The sequence below is a fragment of the Notothenia rossii genome (genome assembly GCF_949606895.1).
Source record: "Notothenia rossii genome assembly, chromosome: 4".
Taxonomy (NCBI): Eukaryota; Metazoa; Chordata; class Actinopteri; order Perciformes; family Nototheniidae; genus Notothenia; species Notothenia rossii.
In genome coordinates, this window is record NC_136902.1 from 12,244,194 (window position 1) to 12,266,607 (window position 22,414).

At 39.3% G+C, this 22,414-nt stretch overlaps 1 protein-coding gene across 1 annotated transcript in view; it reads right to left on the reverse strand.

Annotated features, from left to right (window-relative positions):
* nol4lb (nucleolar protein 4-like b) overlaps positions 1-21,990 on the reverse strand; it is a gene marked incomplete at its 3' end in the record, with an annotated part of 139,492 nt that extends 117,502 nt beyond the window's left edge. The window contains 5 exon segments of the mRNA XM_079673570.1: positions 3,219-4,291; positions 13,008-13,092; positions 14,351-14,419; positions 21,348-21,474; positions 21,918-21,990. Coding sequence (XP_079529696.1) covers positions 3,219-3,647 — 429 coding nt within the window.
* Between the last annotated feature and the right edge of the window lie 424 nt (positions 21,991-22,414).

Here is a 22,414-nt window from a genome sequence, read left to right on the forward strand (position 1 = left end):
GCTCAACAGGTAGGAGATGAGAGGACTTGAGCTTCAATCTGCACAATGGATTTTTCTTGAAACGAACATGCTGACAGTTTGGAAACACAAAATGACACACTCCTGCTGTCGATATCATTTACCGTCATCTGATGTTTACTTCCTGTATTGCTAAAGACGTCATGCCTTGACTGTTGTGTTTTGCATTTACAGGGAAAGCTGATGAGCATGACAAGTTGCTCATTGTGTAACTGTGCAGATATACTGGTCATATGGGATTCAAGAAATGACTAATGATAGTATTTATTCGTCTTATATTTAAACCCAAAACCAACATCTAATGTTTACTAACAAGTGCTGTCTGTGCATCGAAACCTCATTCATATTCTTCCTCTGTACCATAGAGCTCCATTGTTTGATTTTTTTAAGTAGAAACTGATCATACAATAACGACTCATTATCAAATGATAGCCAGGGGTTCAGTCTCGATACACAAATCATCTTTGTCCTAAATGAAAGCTTGGGGAACAGAGAGTAATTTAAAAATGAAATCACAGCAGCTGGTCTTTAAGAAAAAATTTCCCTGTTTCACGGGGCAACCCCAACACCCCTCTGTGTCACAGTGATGTTTATGGTTCATTGGAGCTATGCACTTACAAAAACGGTCCTTATGAAACATTGACATTTTGAATTTCTCTGGATTTTCAAAACTAACCACATCTATTGTTATTGAGGTGGCAGCAAAGACAAATGTTTCAAACTAAATGTGACTAAAACAATCTGCACTGCTAGATACCACTAGAGGGGAATTGAGAAAATATGTTTGTTTTTTGTATCTGGGGGATCCTTACAATAGCCTAATTTAAAAGAGGACTAGCTTAAACATCCATGCTCTGGAGATTTCTTTACAACATCGGTACAGAACACAGACGCATACTCAGTTTAAGTTCAAGAGAAAACACACGGGATTTCTTTCTCTCTACAGTCTCAACAGCCCAATCCTCAGATACTGAACAGACTCAACAAAACTGCTGCTGCCAAGGATGAGAAACACACACACACACACACACACACACACACACACACACACACACACACACACACACACACACACACACACACACACACACACACACACACACACACACACACACACACACACACACACACACACACACACACACACACACACACACACACACACACACACACACACACACACACACACACACACACACACACACACACACACACACACACACACACACACACACACACACACACACACACACACACACAGAGGGATTAACAGAAGATAAACTGTGCAAGAGGATTCCCAGTCCCGGCTGTGATGCTCCTGATATTAATCTGAATATGAAATGATATGGGACAGGGTGAAATTAGCCAAGCGGTAACCATGCCAACCAGCACCTCAAACACTTCTCATCTCCACAGCAATCCTGCATCACATCAACCTGTGTGTGTGTGTGTGTGTGTGTGTGTGTGTGTGTGTGTGTGTGTGTGTGTGTGTGTGTGTGTGTGTGTGTGTGTGTGTGTGTGTGTGTGTGTGTGTATGTGTGTGTGTGTGTGTGTGTGTGTGTGTGTGTGTGTGTGTGTGGCCATCTGACCAACCCCTGATTCCAGTCTGCAGATATAAAACCAAATCATTTTGACCCAGCTCTCCACAGACTCACTATCTGTTTGAAAATACAGACGGACTGAATCACTTCTATATATAAATAGCGTTTTGCAATTTCAGAAATAAGACCATTTTCTTTCCTTTCATTCATATATTTGTGTGTCATCCCACTCAAACTGCTCTCCACTGTCAACAAGTGCCCTCTGCTTTTGAAAACACCAACAATGCGTAGGCCACAAGAGAAAAATAAAGAGTAAAGCAATAAATACGCTCCTGCAACACCTTTTTTTCAATAGCTACATACAATTACCAACTTATGGCTGGAAATAGAGAGAATTCTACTTAGAATCACAGCAAAAGTCATGATGTTAGAACAGACAAAACACATTTTCATTAAAAAAAAAAAGACAAATATACAGTAGATGAAATGCTTGATGATGAGAGTCATGGGCAGCAAAGACTGTCATTGAAATTTAAAGATGCAACAATGTACTTGTTTATTATTATTTCCATGAGTAACATGTCAGAATATGATGACAAATTCCTCACGAATTGGCTTGTTTTCTGAAACAACCAATCCAGAACCTAAGAAACCTAAAAGATATAAAAGTAAGTACATTCTTACATTCGAGGGATTGAATTGAGTTTTAAGTAGCTCAAAATGGGTCACATGGGAAACTCTGGGGTCAAATGTCAATACTATGAAAAGAGGGCAGAAGTAAAGATGAGACAGATCATCGTGATATCATCCCTTTTACTGATTGGCAAGATTGACAGATAATTCATCAACTTCAGTTGGGACACCCAGCAGTGCTAAACCAAACTCTACTACAATTGTCCTTTTCATAACAGAATAAATAAGTGTAGTGATGTGTAGATATTTATAGAATGAGGGGTTGAAGCCTGTTAAATGTCAATAGTTGTTTCCCTTCCTTGGTTTCATCTCATTAAAATTAACATATCCTGGGCTGGCAGTCACAAAACGACTCACAAATGTATATTTTTAACAGATTGATTACCAGATGAATAAAGGTGCATTGTTAGTACAACGTTGTTTGTAGCTTAACCAGTATATTGTCTCTCAGTCAACTGGGACAGGCGCATAAAAAAAAATGTGGGTTTTAAAATAAAAAGTAGGCGAGCAGTGCAAAACCACTAACAGGCTCAGCTCTGTATTGGAACAGGTGTCTGCTGTAGCCATGGCAATGAGCCAGGAAAAGTTATGTTGTTCAGGCGAACACACACACACACACACACACACACACACACACACACACACACACACACACACACACACACACACACACACACACACACACACACACACACACACACACACACACACACACACACACACACACACACACACACACACACACACACACACACACACACACACACACACACACACACACACACACACACACACACACACACACACACACACACACACACACACACACCTTTTTGCTCTAGGCAAATAAGGGTAGCCTCTTCTGGATGGACACGCACTCAACGTGGAACAGGACACACACACACACACACACTCACTCACTCACACACACACACCGCTCAGAGTGAAAGAGGAAGATGCACTAACCGTCGCCTTGATGGGCACGTACAGCACCGGTCTGTCCAATGACCCGTTCTTCTCGTCCCGCAGCGTCCCAACCTGGAAGCCCTTGGACTTGACCCAGAATTTAAATTTGGCGTTGATGTGGTTGTTGCTTTTCTCGTGCAGGAACACCCCATTGCTGTTCTCCTCGTCCCCCTGGACCAGAGTCTGGAGGATTTTGTTGTATTTACGCCGGGTCACGGTCTTGGTCTTGCCGGTGTCCCCGTACGTCCGCAGGCACCAGTCCTGAAATGCACCGAACATCTCCGCCCCTCCGCCCGCAGCCTCGGCACCGGGAACCCCGCTGCTGGGACTCCGGCTCCTCGGCTGGTTCTGGTGGTTGGTGGTGGTGGTGCTGCTGCTGGTGGAGGTAGTCACCGTGTCCGCCACACTGTTGGCTTTCCTCGTTGTCATGATAAAAAGAGGTGCACTTTGTTTTAACAAGATAGTCCGTTAAAAGGCCCACTTTGTTCTTCCGGTAAAAAATATCTCAGGGTTCGGTTTGGCTAGCGAACGTCGCCGAAACCACAGTACCAACGATGCCTTTTCACCAGGGGGCAAAATCAGTCCAAACCTTCCAATTATGGTTACAAAAATTCAACAAAATCTTCAAATCTTCCCTTTAGCTCGACTAGTTAAACCCTTTAAATTGTCTCTTTTCCTCAAAAAAATACGAACACGCTGCAAAGTCCCATCCGGTTTTTTCTATAAATTAACGTCTCAAAATTAGCCGTTTGGATATCCTGCTCAGCTGTTATACGCACCAACGGATAGCTGCGAAGAGACGGAAACAAGAAAAAGAATAAGCGCTCACTAGGGATGCCAAAAACGGCCGAATTAAAGTCCAAACCCGGCCCCTGTTCGGATGCAATTTCTGCAGGAACAATGTGACACGAGAAGGGACCGGGAGGCAGGCAGGGAGGGGGCACGGAGCGGCAGGACGGGCGGTGCAGAGTGGAGCCCTCTTCAGACACACCTGTTAGAAGCGTGGGTCGCTCGGCCTGTCCCGTGGGGGACGTCAGTCACCGCCTCCCCTCTTCAACCACCTCCTCTTCCTCCTATTGAGAGCAACACAGATGCACGCTTAGCTATCTTTTTATTTTACCAAGATAATTCCGACATTAAAATCTAGGTTTCTTCTGGGTTCCATGTTGGGTCTCCATCACCGTTAGACCAAAGCGCACGGTTTAAAAAAAAAAATTACACGTCCTCAAATTAGCGGATTGATTTGCCTATTAACAGCACTATTTTCTAGACAATTAATCCCAATATCCCTCCGGCGCCTTTTGTCACCTTTCTTTCTCTTCCTCCTGATAGGAGTCGACCGGACACCTGTTTGAATCCGGGGTTTCTTACCTCTCCCTTGCACCCTTAAAGCGGAACGCTACGCCTCATTTCCTCCTTGTTCAAATACACGATAATGAGATGGTGATAATGACAGAGGCTACTATATGTCCGTCCCATTACCAGCTGCAGTCCTAAATGCACACAAACACACTGCTGCGACAAATAACCACCCAGCCTGTTAGCCCGGGACACGCACGCTGCAGCTCGAGCTCAAAAAGCAGGAAGTGTCCAAAAAGGACGGTCCCGTAGCTGTCAAAAGGGGGTGTAACACAGACATGTGCAAAACAGAAAATTACCACAAAAAATGAGCAAAAACTCAGTCAAGTCAACATCTAAATTGAACGTTAATAGTTCAGATGAGTGTTCCCATGCAGGATGTCTGCTTTTTATTCTATAGTCTAACATATATAATATCTGATTAGTTTCTTTGTTTTCACCTTATTTGGTTGATAATACATTTATTTATTTAGATGACCTTAATCTGGTGCAATACTGCTGACAAAAAAAACAAACAATAAAAACAAAAGTTGTATGTTTATTTATCCATTAGACTGTTTTGACAGTATTTTTCACACTATGACATCTCTCACTCTACATTCCACATGTTTAGTTAATTGTTTGATGTATTTATTTTGTGTCTCTTTGTTGTACTTCTCCACATTTGTATAGATGTAGTTTCTCCCCAAAATGTACAGAAAAAACAATCCAAACCCTCTGCAGCATGATTTTAGTATTGATTAATGATTGATTTACATTTTAGGGAAAGGTTTTGACCTTAACATGCCTCAAAGTAGCATGAGTTCATTTTAAGAACCTGACTTCTAATTTGTCTCCTGCTCAACCCCGAGTTATACGTACATTTTCCCCCTTGGTTGGTTACAAATCATTTGAATGGAAAGACAACAACTCCAAATGTTATTCTCTAAGATCCAGAGGAAAAAAAATTCTGCTGCTCATGGTTTAAACAAGAACTGAGGCCATTTCTTTTTCTTTTTTTGATGTCCAATATTTCTAGTTTCTTATAACCCCTGCAACACCTATACTAGAATAAAGCAGCAGTTGAAATCACCTATTTCTTGTGGATTATTCCCAGCTGTAGTGTCTAATTCTAATCTATCTGACAGTCAGGTGTAACTTTGAAATCACTGGAGCAAGCAGAGATACAAACGGGCTAGTTACATCAAAATAAGGAAGCTGGTAGTAAACAAGTCTTCCAAAAACAGAGCAACCCCTACCAGCCTGAAAGAGGAACAGCACTCAGTTGAAAAGTTCACATCATGTTCCTCTGGTTCATTTAGCTTGATACTTATTTATAGAAGTGTATTCTCTTCTGAACTCAGAGTCAATCCTGAAAAGCCTTGGGAGATGAATGGGAGTTCAAGAACAATCTATTGTTTGTAACTGTTTAAATTAATGTTGTTAAATTCTTGCTCCGGCGTCTTCAGTAACGCTGTCAGTTATGAGATGATCTAACTGTGAATGCAGGTGAATCAGACCGCAACAAGAGACTCAAAACTCTCCAGATATTAAACCTGGAGACATTCTGGCAGGAACAGAGAAAGGGTGGACCTATAATTGTTGTCACAAATTAAATTGTAAAAAGTAGTTAGGACTCTTGAAGTGTACACTCTCTTGAAATAAGCATTCTGGGGCATAAACCGTCATTTTGATTTAAAAACTTGATGGATTTCCACCCTCACATGAGACAATTTTTAAGTGAACTACTGACCAATCCATGCTCTCTCAGGTAAAATAGTGCAGTTATGGGCATATTTCAGTAGACACACTCACACACACAAAGAAAAACAAGCTGTCATTATAAAAAAGTCTGAAAGTCTACCTCATATTAATAACATATTATTAATGCAGTTTTTATGCAAATTCATTTTTTGATGCAAATTCATTTTTTTTATACAAAGGACGTCATGATGGAGTTTGTTTCATTTTCTAATTCTTATCAAAAGAGGAATTTCAAAGGCTTGAGGCATTCAACAGATTCCTCTCTGTCTTCTGTACCGAGAGATGGAGCCTCTCCTGTCTTATCGGCACGCTTCATGTCTCATGCAATAAAACGATTACATTCTCATAATGAGTCATCTGATGACGAGCCAGGTTATGTGTTATACCGTCATTGCATGAACACTGTGTTAAGTGCATCCAAATGTATGTGTGTGTGTGTTCTCAGTTCTACATGTTGGAGAGAAAATCCCTCGGGCGGGAACTTTGAGATTTTAACCTTTGCCGACCATTGACATGCACAAAAACCTATTTAACACACTACAGGAAAGGGAAAACCCATTGTAAGTCTCCTTTCAACACAGCATGACTGTAAATTGTGAATATGACATTTGACCAGAGGCATGACGCAATGTGTGAAAAAGAGATCAAGCAGACAAAAACAAAGCCATATTTTTCATACTACTACTTCTGCCACATGGAGGCCACCCAGAGTAAAGCGAGCTCCCTGACAAACAGCGCAGGGTATCAGCACCATAACAACACACAGTGACAAGCAGCTGAAACAGTCTGTTCCGTGTGTCTCCTCTTATCAGAGTGAGCGTTTAGCTGCTGAGAGATTCTCATCGTTGCTCCATCAGCAGCCCTGAACTGCAGCAACAGTTTAAAGAAAGAGACCCTGCAGATGTTGTAAAGGTAATGGTAGAACCACATGGGAACAATGCTGATTTAAATAATAATGTCCAAGTTACTAGTCTTACTCTAGATCCTCTATCTCAGGATTCTCCATGACAAGCTTTCACAAATTGAGACAAGCAGTAATAAATCATTATTGGGAATTAAAGATGAAAATGTATCTTAGCTTAGCCTGGCATCATTTTAGAAATCTTCACAGAGGTCGAGTTAAGAATTCAATGTAAAAAGTCAGAATAAAGAAAAATAAATAGATTTTTCTAAACTAAATGTATACAAAAGGTGTGTATATTCAAACTGCTTTGTTGTCTATCTGAGTTAGTGGCGGGAGAGAAATATAAAAATATGAATATGGTATATATATATATATAAATGTATGTGTGTGTGTGTGTGTGTGTGTGTGTGTGTGTGTGTGTGTACAGTATGTGTGTGTATGTGTGTGTGTGTGTGTGTGTGTGTGTGTGTACAGTATGTGTGTGTGTGTGTGTGTACAGTATGTGTGTGTGTGTGCCTTTAAGCAGGATTGTGGCTCTTTGTTTGTAGCTAGTACCGTATTTTATGGTGTGTTTATATGTACGCATTAACAGAGGTGGGTTGCTGTGTTTGAGGGTTGATATAGTGGCTCCTCTGAGAACGTGGTGTCAAAACACACACACACACACACACACACACACACACACACACACACACACACACACACACACACACACACACACACACACACACACACACACACACACACACACACACACACACACACACACACACACACACACACACACACACACACACACACACACACACACACACACACACACACACACACACACACACACACACACACACACACACACATCCCTGGTCTCTCGAGAAGAGCTATAGAGGGACCAAGAGAACAACCACAGAGCTGTCATGGTTAAAACATGGGGTGCATGAACACCTGTATAATATAATACATCGAACACAAGCTGCCTCAAGAAAGACAACAGAGATGAATGCACATCTGACCGTCTCAAGAAAATCTCGAACTGAAGTTTCATCTTAACACAAGATCAAAGAAGAAGGACTGACAGTTTGCTTTTTTTGGGGCTCCGGTCCCAATCTTAGTGGCACTGTGTCTCTAGAGAATCCTTCATCATCCTTTGCCAGGTGTTCCGATGTTGGCTTGGTTCCCATTTTAGAGAAGCAAAACCTATAACTTAACCCTCAAAACAAACAAGAGTTTTTTTACACAAACTAATCTCTGTTGGGAACTTTGTGTTAATTGTCTGTCACAATTAAAACTTAAATTGTACTATAAATGGACCCAAAGCTGAGCTTGGCAATTTCTGCCCAGAGACCGTTATCATACAACGATTTGGAGAAAGTTCAACTTTAGCAGTAACTCTTTTTATAGTGAAATATGACATACGTTTGGATATAACGTACAGTTTGATACCCATCACGGATTTTATACTAATTTTAAAAAAGCTGGAGAAGTCATCTGTGGGACACACTGCTATATCTGACTACTGTATATGGATTTCAATGACTACTTTTTTACGATGTTGTACTTTAGTGTTGCCTCTGTGTTTAGTGTCCTGTCTGTAACTTTGTGTGGTAGTGTTACCACTGAACAGGTCTCTCTTGAAAATGAGACCTTGTGTCTCAATGAGATTTTACACCTGTATAAATAAAAGCTAAAACAAATAAAGCATTTCCAGGTTAAAGCTGCCAAAAAGGCCTATTTCTTAAAAATATGATAATCTAAATCTTATCTTGTTTACATTTTGTCCTGAAATACACACATGAGAATACACTTTTTTCTAAGATCATACTGAGAGACCAAATAAACTGAAAAGCAACTGAAGTTGAGTTGAGTCCGTTATGTTTGTGTCTTTGTGTCTTATCTGAAAGCCCCTGCTTTTCCCCGTAGGAATAGGACGATGGAGAGAAAAAAATAGAAACTCGTAGAAAGGATGAAAATAACCTTCCACCATGGGAAGTGAAAGTGTGTTTCAAAACACTCGAGTTTCTCCTCCCGCTCCCCCTTTTTTCTCTCTGTGCCGTTGTTCGGAAGGCCAGCGTTTACCCATGGAGGTCGGCTGGTAGGAAACCAACTGTTGTTTGAGAGAAATAACAGTGAATACAACTATTTGATAAGTTATTACATTATGAAAAAGATAAGGAGTTGGGAGATAAATATTTAAGAATGAAAAAATACATTGTCAGCAAATTGTCCCATTATAAAAAAATATTGCAACTGTATATGGTTTTTATGATTCATGTCTCCAAAAGACTGTATTTTATTCAACATACAGAACCTGTTTTCAACATTTAAGGGTAGCAGATAAGCTGGACCTAGTGTGCATCTTTTTTTATATATGCATGTCATTATGGTGCAAATAGACTATTGAAGAAAAAGTGAATTTATACTCCTATTTAAAAGCTATTTATTTTTCGCAGCGCATGCCGCTACAGTCACACTGGCTAAAAGACAGTACATTTTAAATTCAAATATATACGAAAACATACATAGTCTGAATAACATATGTTTACAATAAGAAAAGCAGTGTTAATTCAAACTCCGTATTCTGCAATACAGGACATCAAAAGTCTCATATACAATATACGGTATATTTATATATATATAATATGTGGAGTTTACTGCACGTGCAATAAAAAGTTTGTAAAGTTGGTAAATCTCCAGGAGGTCCTGATGAAGCTTCACTAACAAACTCTGCTCTTGTCTCCTCTAAAATCTGATGTAGATTTTCTTTGGATTCTTCTCAGGTTGGGAATGTGTCGTTGTGCTTTCTGTCCTTCCAGTTTTAACTGCTCTTTCTTTTCAGCCGTGTCCGAGCCCGTCCAGGGTTGGGCCTCTTGGATTTCCTTCTCTGTGAAACTGTCCTCTTCTCCTTTTTCTTCCTCTTTTTCTTCTACCGTTTGACACACACAACCTTTACGTGTTGAAATCTCCACTGTCAGTTTGCGGAGGCCCTGCACAGGGCGGGAACCGTCCCAAATCAGGATCAAGCTGAAAAGCAGTTTGGAAACCTCATGACTTCTACTGTCGATGAGCTGCAGAGATCAAGATGTCTGTTTCCAGTTTTAATGTTCATGTAACTTTGTATTTTTTTTTAATAACACACAGAATTCAATTTGATACCAATTTAACTACCATAGTTGCCAAAGTATGACGTTGACAGATATTATGCCCTACAATTATTGATCATGATCGTCAGTCATTCCCAGCCATATATAAAAAATCCTAATGATGTAATTTATTGATTTTGAGCAATTGTATCCAGATAAGCGGTATAAAGCAGATGGATAAATATAAGAACAATTCATTTCAAGCTTTGCTATGCTGAAAAAGGTTTTTAGCATACAGAAATATTCACTAATTGTAAGTCGTATTGGATAAAACCGTCAGCTTAATGAAATATAATGTTATGTAATATGATTATTAGTGAATCAATATTCATTCTTTTTTTTGGCAGGATAGCCAATAACCTTAACTTTTTCCTCCAACAATTGCTTTTACTTTGATGTTTAGACATTGTTTTTTGTTTATTTCTTGTGTTTTGGGGGTTAAGACGGTTAAGCCTCACACTTCAAAATCTTATTGACCTTTGCTTGTATGTTATCTGGTCTTTGGTACAGTCAGAGACAATTGTGTTGCCCTCTGCAATCAAAAGAGACATGGCAGAAGTCTGAGGTGAGCAGTCTCTCAGCCCTAATCCCTTACTGCTGCATCCTTGGAAAGAAAAACTCCTCATTCTGACCCAGCAATGGCAAAACAACACTCCCATCCACATGAAGACACACATACAGGCCTCAAGACCCCCACACACACACACACACACACACACACACACACACACACACACACACACACACACACACACACACACACACACACACACACACACACACACACACACACACACACACACACACACACACACACACACACACACACACACACACACACACACACACACACACACACACACACACACACACACACACACACACACACACACACACACAGTGCCATACAGCCTGCATGCCTAAATGAACATTTACCATGCAGACAACTGCATATGTGCTCCCTCTCATTCACATATTCACATGTATGTGTATGCATGAGCTCACATGTATAACATATGTGGGAATGAAGGCAAGAGGTCATACAAACATATAGACGCTCCCCGTGCACACACAAAACACACAAACAATACCTGAAGAGACAAAACGGTGAGACACACCTCAACACAAAGATATGGACTTGAGAATGCAAACGCACACACACATTCACAAACAAACACACACACACGCACACACACACACACACACACACACACACACACACACAGGGCCCTGGCTGCCTCGCCTGCTCGGCTGGCTGGATCTCTCGGTTGCCATGGTGCCAGTCAGCTGGAGGGAGTGTGAGTGGGCGTCGAGGACGAGGTCTGCTGCTGACTTCTGGCTGGGACACACACACACACACACTCACACACACAAGTGCAGATGCACATACATGCAGATATTCAGGCACACACAAAGACAGCAACAGACAGACAAACACACACACACACACACACACACACACACACACAGAGTGCCACAGTAATGTATGCAGATATATGAACAAACATTGATGCAAAACCATGCATACAAACATGGAGGGACTGCCACATAGGAACACACACACACACACGATTAACAAAGCCGCTGATGTGATGCTGTCAAAGCCACGAGATAAGTCCCGGTTTGATCCATCTGTATTTGTGAGGACTTTTACTCACTACAGTCAATGTATAACCTCTACACCTGACTTAAACCTACATTTATATAATCATAATACAGAGTGGAAAAGTAGCCCCGTATTTGGTTGAAGAGACAAAAAAACTGACACGCTGTTTTCGACTCATGTTTGTTTTGTCCCACTGCAGTTTAACATGTTTCCCACACTCTTTTAGTGGATGGATTTGTCTCTCGCTGTTGTCCTGTCCTCTAGTAAGTGAGTACAAAGGACCAAGTTTGACATAACTACAATACAACATTTTATATATTATTATTATATCGTAGAGGATTACAGTAAGAAAACCAGCAAATAATTATTCATTTAAGAAGTCAGAATTTGTGGTACTTTACCTTAAAAAATGTCTTATTGATAATCTCAATATATTGTGATTTGATGTGATGTATATTATAAAGCACTCTCATGTTGAGAAAACGTGCTGCACATGTAAGTTATCTGTATTTGGTTGTATATGTTCACTTTTTTAAAGAATAAACTGCTACATGTTTTTTTTAACCATGGTGTACTTATCTGTTTTTACTTATTGTGTTTTTTATTATTAATAACATGTGCCTACTTATTTATATAGTATGTAAGTCTAGTCTTTTCACTTCATCTGCACTATACTTTTGCTGTTGTTATAGCGTAGATTTCCCACATGCGGTACTAATAAAACAATTCTGCTTCAAAGTTTTCATCCACTGGAGTCACCGTTTTTGTGGATTTTGTTAATAAGTAGTAGCCATTTTGTTCCCCTTTTTCTCAAATAAATATATTTTGTGGATTCCAGTTGTTCTCAATAAAGTAAATCACACATGTGTACACATTTGTTTGTGTTTTGTCACACAGAGATGTGAGGATTTAGTCATTTATTCTTATATATCTAACTGTTAAACTATGCATGAAAAGCGCCACTGAAATCTGTGGGTAGTATTTGATTGACAGACCGATTTTTCCTTGGGTAGAAATTCATAGAAATCACAGCTCACCAAAACTGCTGCCGAAACCAGGGATCGAACCAGGGACCTTTAGATCTTCAGTCTAACGCTCTCCCAACTGAGCTATTTCGGCGGTCTGTAGAGGGAGGTCAAAGGTTAGTCTGATCAGACCTGTGACTTCACACAGATGACTGCTCTACACTGTCCCCTCAGTTCAGAAACAGGAGAGACACACTATTGTCAGTCAGCGGTTACACAAGACATTTATTATGTATCTGTATGTGAATATAAATATCCATAATAACTGGTGAAAGTTTAATTTAAAAAAGCAATAAATTAAAACTTAAAAGGTAAATATCAGTTATTAAAAATAGCATCAGCAGTGCAAACTTTAATCATTTCTGTATTATTGCTTTTCCTAAAATATAACGTGAACTTTATTTTATTTATTGTTTAAGATAACATAAGATATGCTTCATTGTTGAGCTACAGTGCTACAATCAGCTACAATCAGCTGCAATCAACTTCAAAAAGCATGTGGCCACCAAAGACAGAGGAAAAAAAAACACATGGATTATATTGCACATGTCTTGTGAGGTTAACTATATAAATCTTTAGGCATTATAAAGTTGAGGTCAGAAATCATAACAAACAGGAACTTATAGTTACCAAAACCAGAGACTCCTTGTCTATTAACTACTTTTATACATTTATAGTCAATTCTTTTATTGTTTAATGCACCCTCCGTTATGTCATGATGTTGTCTTTTATGTGTCTAAGGCAGGGGTTTCAAACTCAAGGCCGGTGGGCCAAATCCGGGCTTGCAAAGAATATAATATGTTTATTATACGGTTAAAGAAGCACATTTCCAATAAACAACATGTCCCACAATGCATCTCATTTTGTGAAATGCGCACAGAAGAGACTTGCAATTATTTGCCCTATACTTCTGCATTCAGACGTAGTTAATTATGAAGTTATTACCCTATCCGATAATAATCCAATGCAGAGGCAATAATGTAATATAATATATTATTTTATATATTCTTAAAGTTACAACCGGCCCCTTGAGTGCAACTATAATGCTAATGTGGCCCGCGATGACATTTAGTTTGACACCCCTGGTCTAAGGTGTCAATTATACTTTTTGCCAACCTTTTCTGCTTTCTCAGAAGAAGAAAAAAATGTGCTTGGTCTTTCAAATGTTTTGACCTCGTCTGAATATTTTATTATATTTTATGCAAGATATTGAATGCATGAAACAGGACCTGGACCTAAATGTATCGCCAACAGGTCTGCCGAAGACGTGAAAAGATGAAAATATATAGAAACATATCATAAAACCACGCCTCATGATAGGAAATATGAAACACACACATGGAGATTACTCTTACCTGCGCTCTGCAGCAGGTTGACCCTCCGCTTTGATGACCTTCTCATGGAGAGGAGGTAAGAGGGTCACACTGTATGGTCATCAATGAGAGACGAAAGAGAGATTCATGCAGTTTAATTAACATGACACACTTCAACAAGCAGAAGATATGCTGAGTGCTAGCAATACAAATAAATAGTACTCGACCACTCAACTGGAAAAAATACAAACAAATATGGTTTTACTGTATATGTATAGACAATCAGGATAAAATACTAAATGAATATAAAAACAATCAGTTGGTAGAATGCAATGGACATTCAAAAGCAGAGAAAAACTAGGCTCAAGCTGCTCTTATACATTTTTTTTAAATATAGAAACTAAATGTTAAAACCTTAATGATTTATTGGGGGTTTTATGTGTACCCAAAGAACTGGAAACCAAAATGAACATGTCACTAAAATGTTTTTTAAAAGTGTTTTTCAAGAAAGCTGGAGTCATGTTTGAAGAAGAAACCCACAAACAAAAGAAAGATATAGCAAGTACGCTGATGTTTTTTTAAACCCATAAAAGCACAGCATAGGAATGATTTATGATGAATGTACTTATTTGCCAATTTCATTCAAATGTGAATGTGTTCAAAATAACCATTATTTAAATTCTTCTTTATATACAACAAAGCAGCAAATCCTTACAGTTGAGAAGTTGGAACTAATATCATTTGTTTATAATTCAGGAGCGACTGAAGCAATTCATCGCTTATGAAAATTGTAAAAAGAAAAGTTATTCATCAACAATTGAACTCTAAATCAATGCAAGACGGAAAACAAAGTAGATTGTTTGCATGCTTTGAGACTAATATAATGATCATAATATTTTGTTGAAAGTGCTGAAAAAGTGCTCATTATTTATTGGTCACTCCCCCAACAGTGTCATGTGACTGTATTAATAAAGGTAGGAGTCTTTCATCTCTTCCATTTATTTTATCTTCTGCCTCTTTCCGCTACATAAAAACATCCTGAGCGATGTATCTTCCCTCGGAGAGCAGAGAACCACAGCCATCTGGATGTGTTCAGATAAGCCCTTTAGATGTGGAGTTGTGTCTTTACGTGCTTCACAGCTTAGACTACACACACCTCCAGTTTAACTGCACTGCCTACACATCTCCTCAGAAAATGTAACAGCTTTCAAATAAAAAACGAAACCCCAAATCCCCAGCAGGAAGTCAGCCACCGAGAACTTCTGGGGAGAAATGTGATTATTTCTCACATCATACTTTTCTCACGTGAATTGTGGTGTACAGTAAACAAGCAATCTGTGCACCAAAAGAGCAGCTTTCCAATACCACTGCATCTCCTTTACTATAACCATTTCACATGTTTTCAAATGCATCACGAAGCCATCGCTTCCCTTTTATCTACCTTTCTAAAGTGTATGAAAGAAGAAGAATGAACAAGTGCCGGTAGCTTGTGGATGGATTCACCTGTTGCTCGATCACAGAGGACAGGATCCAATGAGAAAGGAAATTAGTAAATTAACTAAATAAAAACGGGCTGTTAATTGTTTGATTACATCTCAATGTCTTGGAGGCAGAAATTATTTAATTGGTTGACTTGGATAGGAACCAGGTTGCATGGATTAAACGAGGAAGCAAACGAATGCAACTCATTTGGCATCCACTACTTAATGTTGTGGGTTAAGGGTTTGAAAAGCTTAAAAAAAAAAACGTCAACGGTTTGTAATTACAGCTTATTAATTACTGAAGATATTTTAGCCTAAATGCCCTGACACACCAGGCAGTCACCAGAGAACTGCGCATGCGTGAGTGGCAATAACTCTCCTTACCAGGAGGTGGCGGTAGTGTGTATTCGTCGTTCAAAAGAGGCAACAACCGGAAGACAGAGAAGAAGAAGAGACTACGTGATATAAACAAACAACAAATAGCGCCATTTTCACTCTCGTCCATCGAAAACATGTTTCGTGCGGTACTGGAGCTATCAGCCATTGGAGTGTTGCTTGTGGAAGACATTCTCAAGCAACCGTTTCGCTTCTCATGCACTGATTCGCTAGCTGAACAGCCAATCAGAGTGATTTCTTTGGCCGACTGCCTGCGTCGGCCATGAAAGGCTAAGGCGTGTCATGGCCGACGGTGCAGGACCGTACAGGACACACCAAATTGACTTTGGGCGACAGGACACGCTTCGTCGTCCGACTAATGAAAACGGCCTGATTTCGGCCTGGTGTGTCCGGGCCTTAAGATGGTAAATGTTGATTCAGGTACCTGAGAGACTGAAACACAGTTAAATAATATGTAAATGTGTTATTAGGCACCAAAACACGGTGCAGCAGTTTCTATAACCTAAGGAGAAATTATTGTATATTTCTGAATTGAATCATATCAAAGGCTATAACAGCAGAAATATGGAGTTCGCATGACAAGGCCTGAAGGTTTTATAATGTTCAGTAGCATCAGTGGTGGATAAAACATTACTAAAACAAAAACAGATGCACGGGACGCAATGACGTCATCGATGTTTAGGTGTGAGAGCAGTTTTTTTAAGACCAATATTTTCTAAAATATATATTTTTTATATTATAAATTATAATATGTAAGTATTATTTAAATTAAATCCTTTATATAAAAGAAACTGTAGATATTACCAATTATTTTCTCACACAAATTTCAGAACTAAAAAACAAACCAAAAAAATAAAACATTGGCGAGTGTTAGATATTCTTCGTAAAACCAAATGGGTTTTAAAAAGTATTTTTTTATGGTGCATGACGCATTGTAAAATAGATTTTCCTTTAAATAAAGTCACAGGTTCAATTCCCCATAAAGTCTGCGGCCTGAGCAAAGCAGTAACCAAAGCAGCCTCACATAAGTGTGTGTGGCCTTGTCCTGTAGAGAGTCGTGTAGCTTTGACTGTAAATCGCTGCTTACACAATCGTTTTAATAGGCTCTGTACTGTATGCAGGGCATGTTTACTGCACTGCTGCAGAACACACACATTGTCTACATCGCTCCACAGCTAATAACATGGACAGCTCCACCCAGAACACAGTCACAGTTACTTCCCCCCCACACACACATAGCTGAAGAAACGGCATACATGAATATGGTTCTCTGGGCAGTAATGAGCCGCTGTGTGTAAAGCATGTTCATTCATCCTGTGGTGGCGGTTTTCCGTCCACATACGCAGCTCGCTGTTGAAGTTTGACCCACCTGCTGTCAACATACAAGCAGCACGATGAAACCACATATACAGGCGTTTAACCAGAACATACACTCTGACATATTGAACTCCTAAATCACCTGTTAGAGCAGCTTTTCTTCAGTAAAAACCAAACTCTCTCTCTCTGCCGTCATGCTGTCAAATCTGATTGCACACACTTCTTACAAATACCTCCACACAGATCCTCATACAGCACATACACACACAGTAATGAGCCGCCGTATGTAAAGCATGTTTATTTACCCTATGGAGAATGCTTTGCGTTCATGAATGCAGCCCGCTGGTGAAGCGTGACCCGCAACGATTCCCTGCCTGCTGTCAACACTCACGTAACATACAGAAGCCCATAAAAGCACATAAAAGCAGCAAGAACATATCTACACTACTGTGCACGGTTTGTGATGTCTTTTGTAGTTTGGGGGTATTTCTGTTATTGAACTGATCATTCACATCTAGGGACTTCTCAGCCTTGGAGTAGATACAATTAAGAGAAACGTGATTATTCCTAAGAGAGATTGCTGAGCAGAAGTTGCTTTTCCAAAGGGGAAGAGAGACAATATAAAGAGTGCAGATACAAAAGACTAAGAAAACAGAATACATGGTGCAAATAGGGGTGTAACAGTGTACAACATTTTAGATTGAGTTGGTTTATTTCGTGGATCAGCAGGAAAAAAAACGGATATGTAAAAGTAACCCAAAATCAATGCTAAACATATCAATATTATCATATTTTTGTTATCTATAGTGGTTATTTGCATTAAACACACAATTTAAATGTTTATGAAATAAGTACTTGTTTTTTATTTATATATATCTGCTTTGATTTAAATGAATATTGGAATGAATAGCTTTTAATGATATGTTATAAGCTGCAGAGAGCAAGTGTTAGGAAGAAAAATAGTTCATTTTGGCCATTACAAACAAACAACAAATCACACAAATGATGTGTTCTTCTGTGAGTTATGTCTCAGTTTTCTGATAATCTTTGTTTGAGTTGCCCTGTCACAATATATAAATGTATCTCATTAATCAACAGCATCCTCTAGTGGCGACAGGCATTATGTGTTTTAACTGTTAACCTGTTGAGTCTGCATTGATCTGAGTTCCTTTTATTTCATTGCGATTTATGTCTGATTTAAATCATGTGTAAATTATTCTTTCGGTTCTGGCTCTTCAGGCTCATCCCAGCACTCTAAGTAGATGTTTTTTCTTGAATGAATAATGATTTGCCTCTTTTTAATGACATAATCTAATCCCTCTCTGTTTGTGAGCGGAGAGTGTTTACTTTCATATGAAAATGAACATGTCATTTTCTTATTAAATATTCTGAGTTTGTATAAAACAGTATGTGGTGCTGACTGAAAGAGTGTTAGTGTTTATGCTAGCGGGTTGCCTGTGAATACATTAGCACCATAGCTGACAGCAACACACACACACACACACACACACTTGAGGAATGCATGCAGTCATTCAGACACACACTCAGATCACAGCGGTGTTTCAGCTCCTGATTGCGCTTAGTCACAATTAACTGGGTCTTTTTTTTACAAATGAGAAACAGAATCAGAAAGGAAAAGAGAGAAAAAGAGAAGACAGATTAAAACAAGCGCCGTGTGTGGGATAGAAACAGGTTGGATTATTAATGAGGTATTAACCCCTTTCCCTCACACACACAAATATAAAGACCAAGGTTTCACTGTCAAAAAACAACAACCTTGAGCTGTTAACAGGTGTGTGTGTGTGTGTGTGTGTGTGTGTGTGTGTGTGTGTGTGTGTGTGTGTGTGTGTGTGTGTGTGTGTGTGTGTGTGTGTGTGTGTGTGTGTGTGTGTGTGTGTGTGTGTGTGTGTGTGTGTGTGTGTGTGTGTGTGTGTGTGTGTGTGTGTGTGCGTTGGTGAGGCATGGGGCAAAGGGCACTTTAGGGGGGAGGGGGCTGACTTGGTATAACACTATCCCTGTGCGTGTACGTGTGTGTGTTTGTGCCTCTATGTGTGTATCCTTGGGACAGGCCCACTGTGGCTGGATTGTCACACAATGGGATGGGTATGGTTGCCAGGGTAACCCCATCAGCCCAAGCAACCGTGGCAACTGGTAGCTAAGTAACAGGAGCTCAGCAACTAAATGGAGGAAGGAGGGTTAGATAGGTACCTCTGAAGGGGTAAAATGACACAGGCTGGTGTGTGTGTGTGTGTGTGTGTGTGTGTGTGTGTGTGTGTGTGTGTGTGTGTGTGTGTGTGTGTGTGTGTGTGTGTGTGTGTGTGTGTGTGTGTGTGTGTGTGTGTGTGTGTGTGTGTGTGTGTGTGTGTGTGTGTGTGTGTGTGTGTGTGTGTTTTAGACCCAGGTCACATTCCCATTTTTGCTCAGAAAAGGGAGAGGTTTTTCCACTTTAAAATACACTGTGTAACATTTACATTTATATTAATTTTGAAAAAGCTTCAGCCCAAAGCAGTGTACAAATTTGAACAAGCGCAAGTCACAGAAGCTTTCGATGAGATAGCCTCAACCGTTCCTAATTCCCTGTTTCATTTCACACAAGTGCCAAAATGCTGCAGGGAAGCATTGGACAATGTGAAAATTAAATATGCAATCCAATCCTATCCAACTCTATTTCTATAGCACATTTAAAAACAACAGAGTTTACCAAAGTGCTGTACACCAATGAATATATATATATATGAATCTCTCCAGGCAGAGGAACCAGTGCTAAATAAACACCCTCTCCATGTGGGGTCAGTTTTGATGCAATACCATGCAGGCTAGTCTGAAGGGACCATTGCAAAAATGTGCACAACCGGGCGCCAAAACAACTTGTGCAGCTTACAGTATATACAAAACATGACAACCTTCTGATCTTAATTTTAAATGAAAAAATAAGTGTTTTTTACTTCTTTCTACTACAAACAGCATCCGTCTTGTTTTGCTTTCGTACAAAGCCTTTAAACTCTCATGTTTTGCACCTTTATCCACAAAGTATTCAGGATGGAGCCCCTTCCTCCAGGGCTGAGGCAGGATTACAGTGTGTCGGCCAAGATAACAACTACTCTGTCTGGCCTGGATGCCGTTTTCTCACAGTTTGGGGCAGGAAGACATTAATTACCATCCGACAGAGAGAGAAACCAGTTTCTCAGTAAATCCAAATGGGGAACAACTGTATGAGTAAAGACAAGGCTACGCTTATCGACTAAACGCATGTATAAAGCAGACACACACACACTTCTACAGCCCCCATGAATTTGACATTTCCTTCCTCTGACTCTGTACACGTGTGTAGTTCCTCTCCTGTACAGCAGAGGGAGGCACTTCTAACCTCAGCCAATGCATGTCAAATACACATTGGACTGGATATTCACTGTAAAAATATTTCTTAGAAAAATGTACTGCCAACAAGTGGTTGAAGAAGTATTCAAATGCTTTACTTATGTAAAAGTACTGATATCACACTGTTAAATTGACACAATATATTCCTTCAGATAACATCTAAAACTTTCAAAAATCACCACATTTAGAGATACATTATTTAGTTTACTGTACAGGAGGGTAATGAAACATTATAATCGGAAAAAAATACTAAAGCTGTCAGATCAATTTAGTGCAGTAAAATGATTTCCCCATCAGATTTTGTGGAGCAGAAGTTGTATAAATTGAAACACTCAAGAATAAGTACCTCAGTATTTGAGTAAGTGTAATTTAACCCACCACCACTGCATTTATCCCCTTTCAAATTACAGGTTGATTCATTACAGAATGTTCTACAAAAACAAGATGGGAAATGTTTATCTACTTACAAGGAATCTCGTTATCTTGGAGGATGCTCCATTGGGTTTAATATCTGTTCGTCCATTTGTTTAGTTTATCTTCTCAGTCGTTTTTTTCAATCCACCAGGTTTGGAAAGAGTTGTTCTTTGTAGACGTCTAAAAGGGGATACATGCCATCCATTTAAAAACAACGCCATAATGTGTTAAATTAGTCAAACTAACCTAGCATTGCCCAACTTGTTGTTAGTTACACTTTAACTAACAACAAGCAATATTTTTAAACCTATTACCATCAACATCTAAACATATTATTTCAGAAGAGATTATATTAATCCCGCAATGATGAAATATCTGCAGCAAATGTATTTTTATAATATCTGCAGTAACATAGCAGCTAAGCTACTTTGGCTAATGTTATGCTAACTTGGCCCTTTACGCTAGCGCTAGCTTAGTTCATGTTTGCTATCAATAGTTCTTACATATTTGTAATTGAAGTGTTGATAGTATTAATACATTAGGCAGATTTTGCATCGACCTACATTGATATCAGAGTGAAAAAATTTAAGAAAACAATCAACTTTTAAATCGTTAAATTATACCTTGATCATGTTGCGTCACGTGTACGTCAGTTACCTGCGTGACAGGCGTGACTGCGCAGGAAGTGGTGCTAAGAGCGGATTGGTCCAGATGAAAGAAGGAAGTATTCTGAGCTCTTCCATTGGTTGGGGATTTTCCAATTTCTTTAGTTAAAGGAAGTATCATTAACGTTGTAAGGTAATATGTGCAATGTAACTAAACACATAATAAAGTATTGTACAAATTAGATGTCCTTTTACTTTACTTAAATATTTCCATTTTCCGCTATTTTATCAACATAACTAGGCCTACAACATGCCTACAACTCAGAGAAAATTATAGCAGGCCTACATTTAATTGACTATTATGTAGTTGATACATTTAGTTACTTATCAAATTAATAATAACAAATATGTAAAGTGTTTTTCTAAATTGAACTATCCCAAAAAAACAAGATCAATAAAGTATACATATCATCCCTGGATGCATACCTTATAATACTCAGTATGACATAAAACCA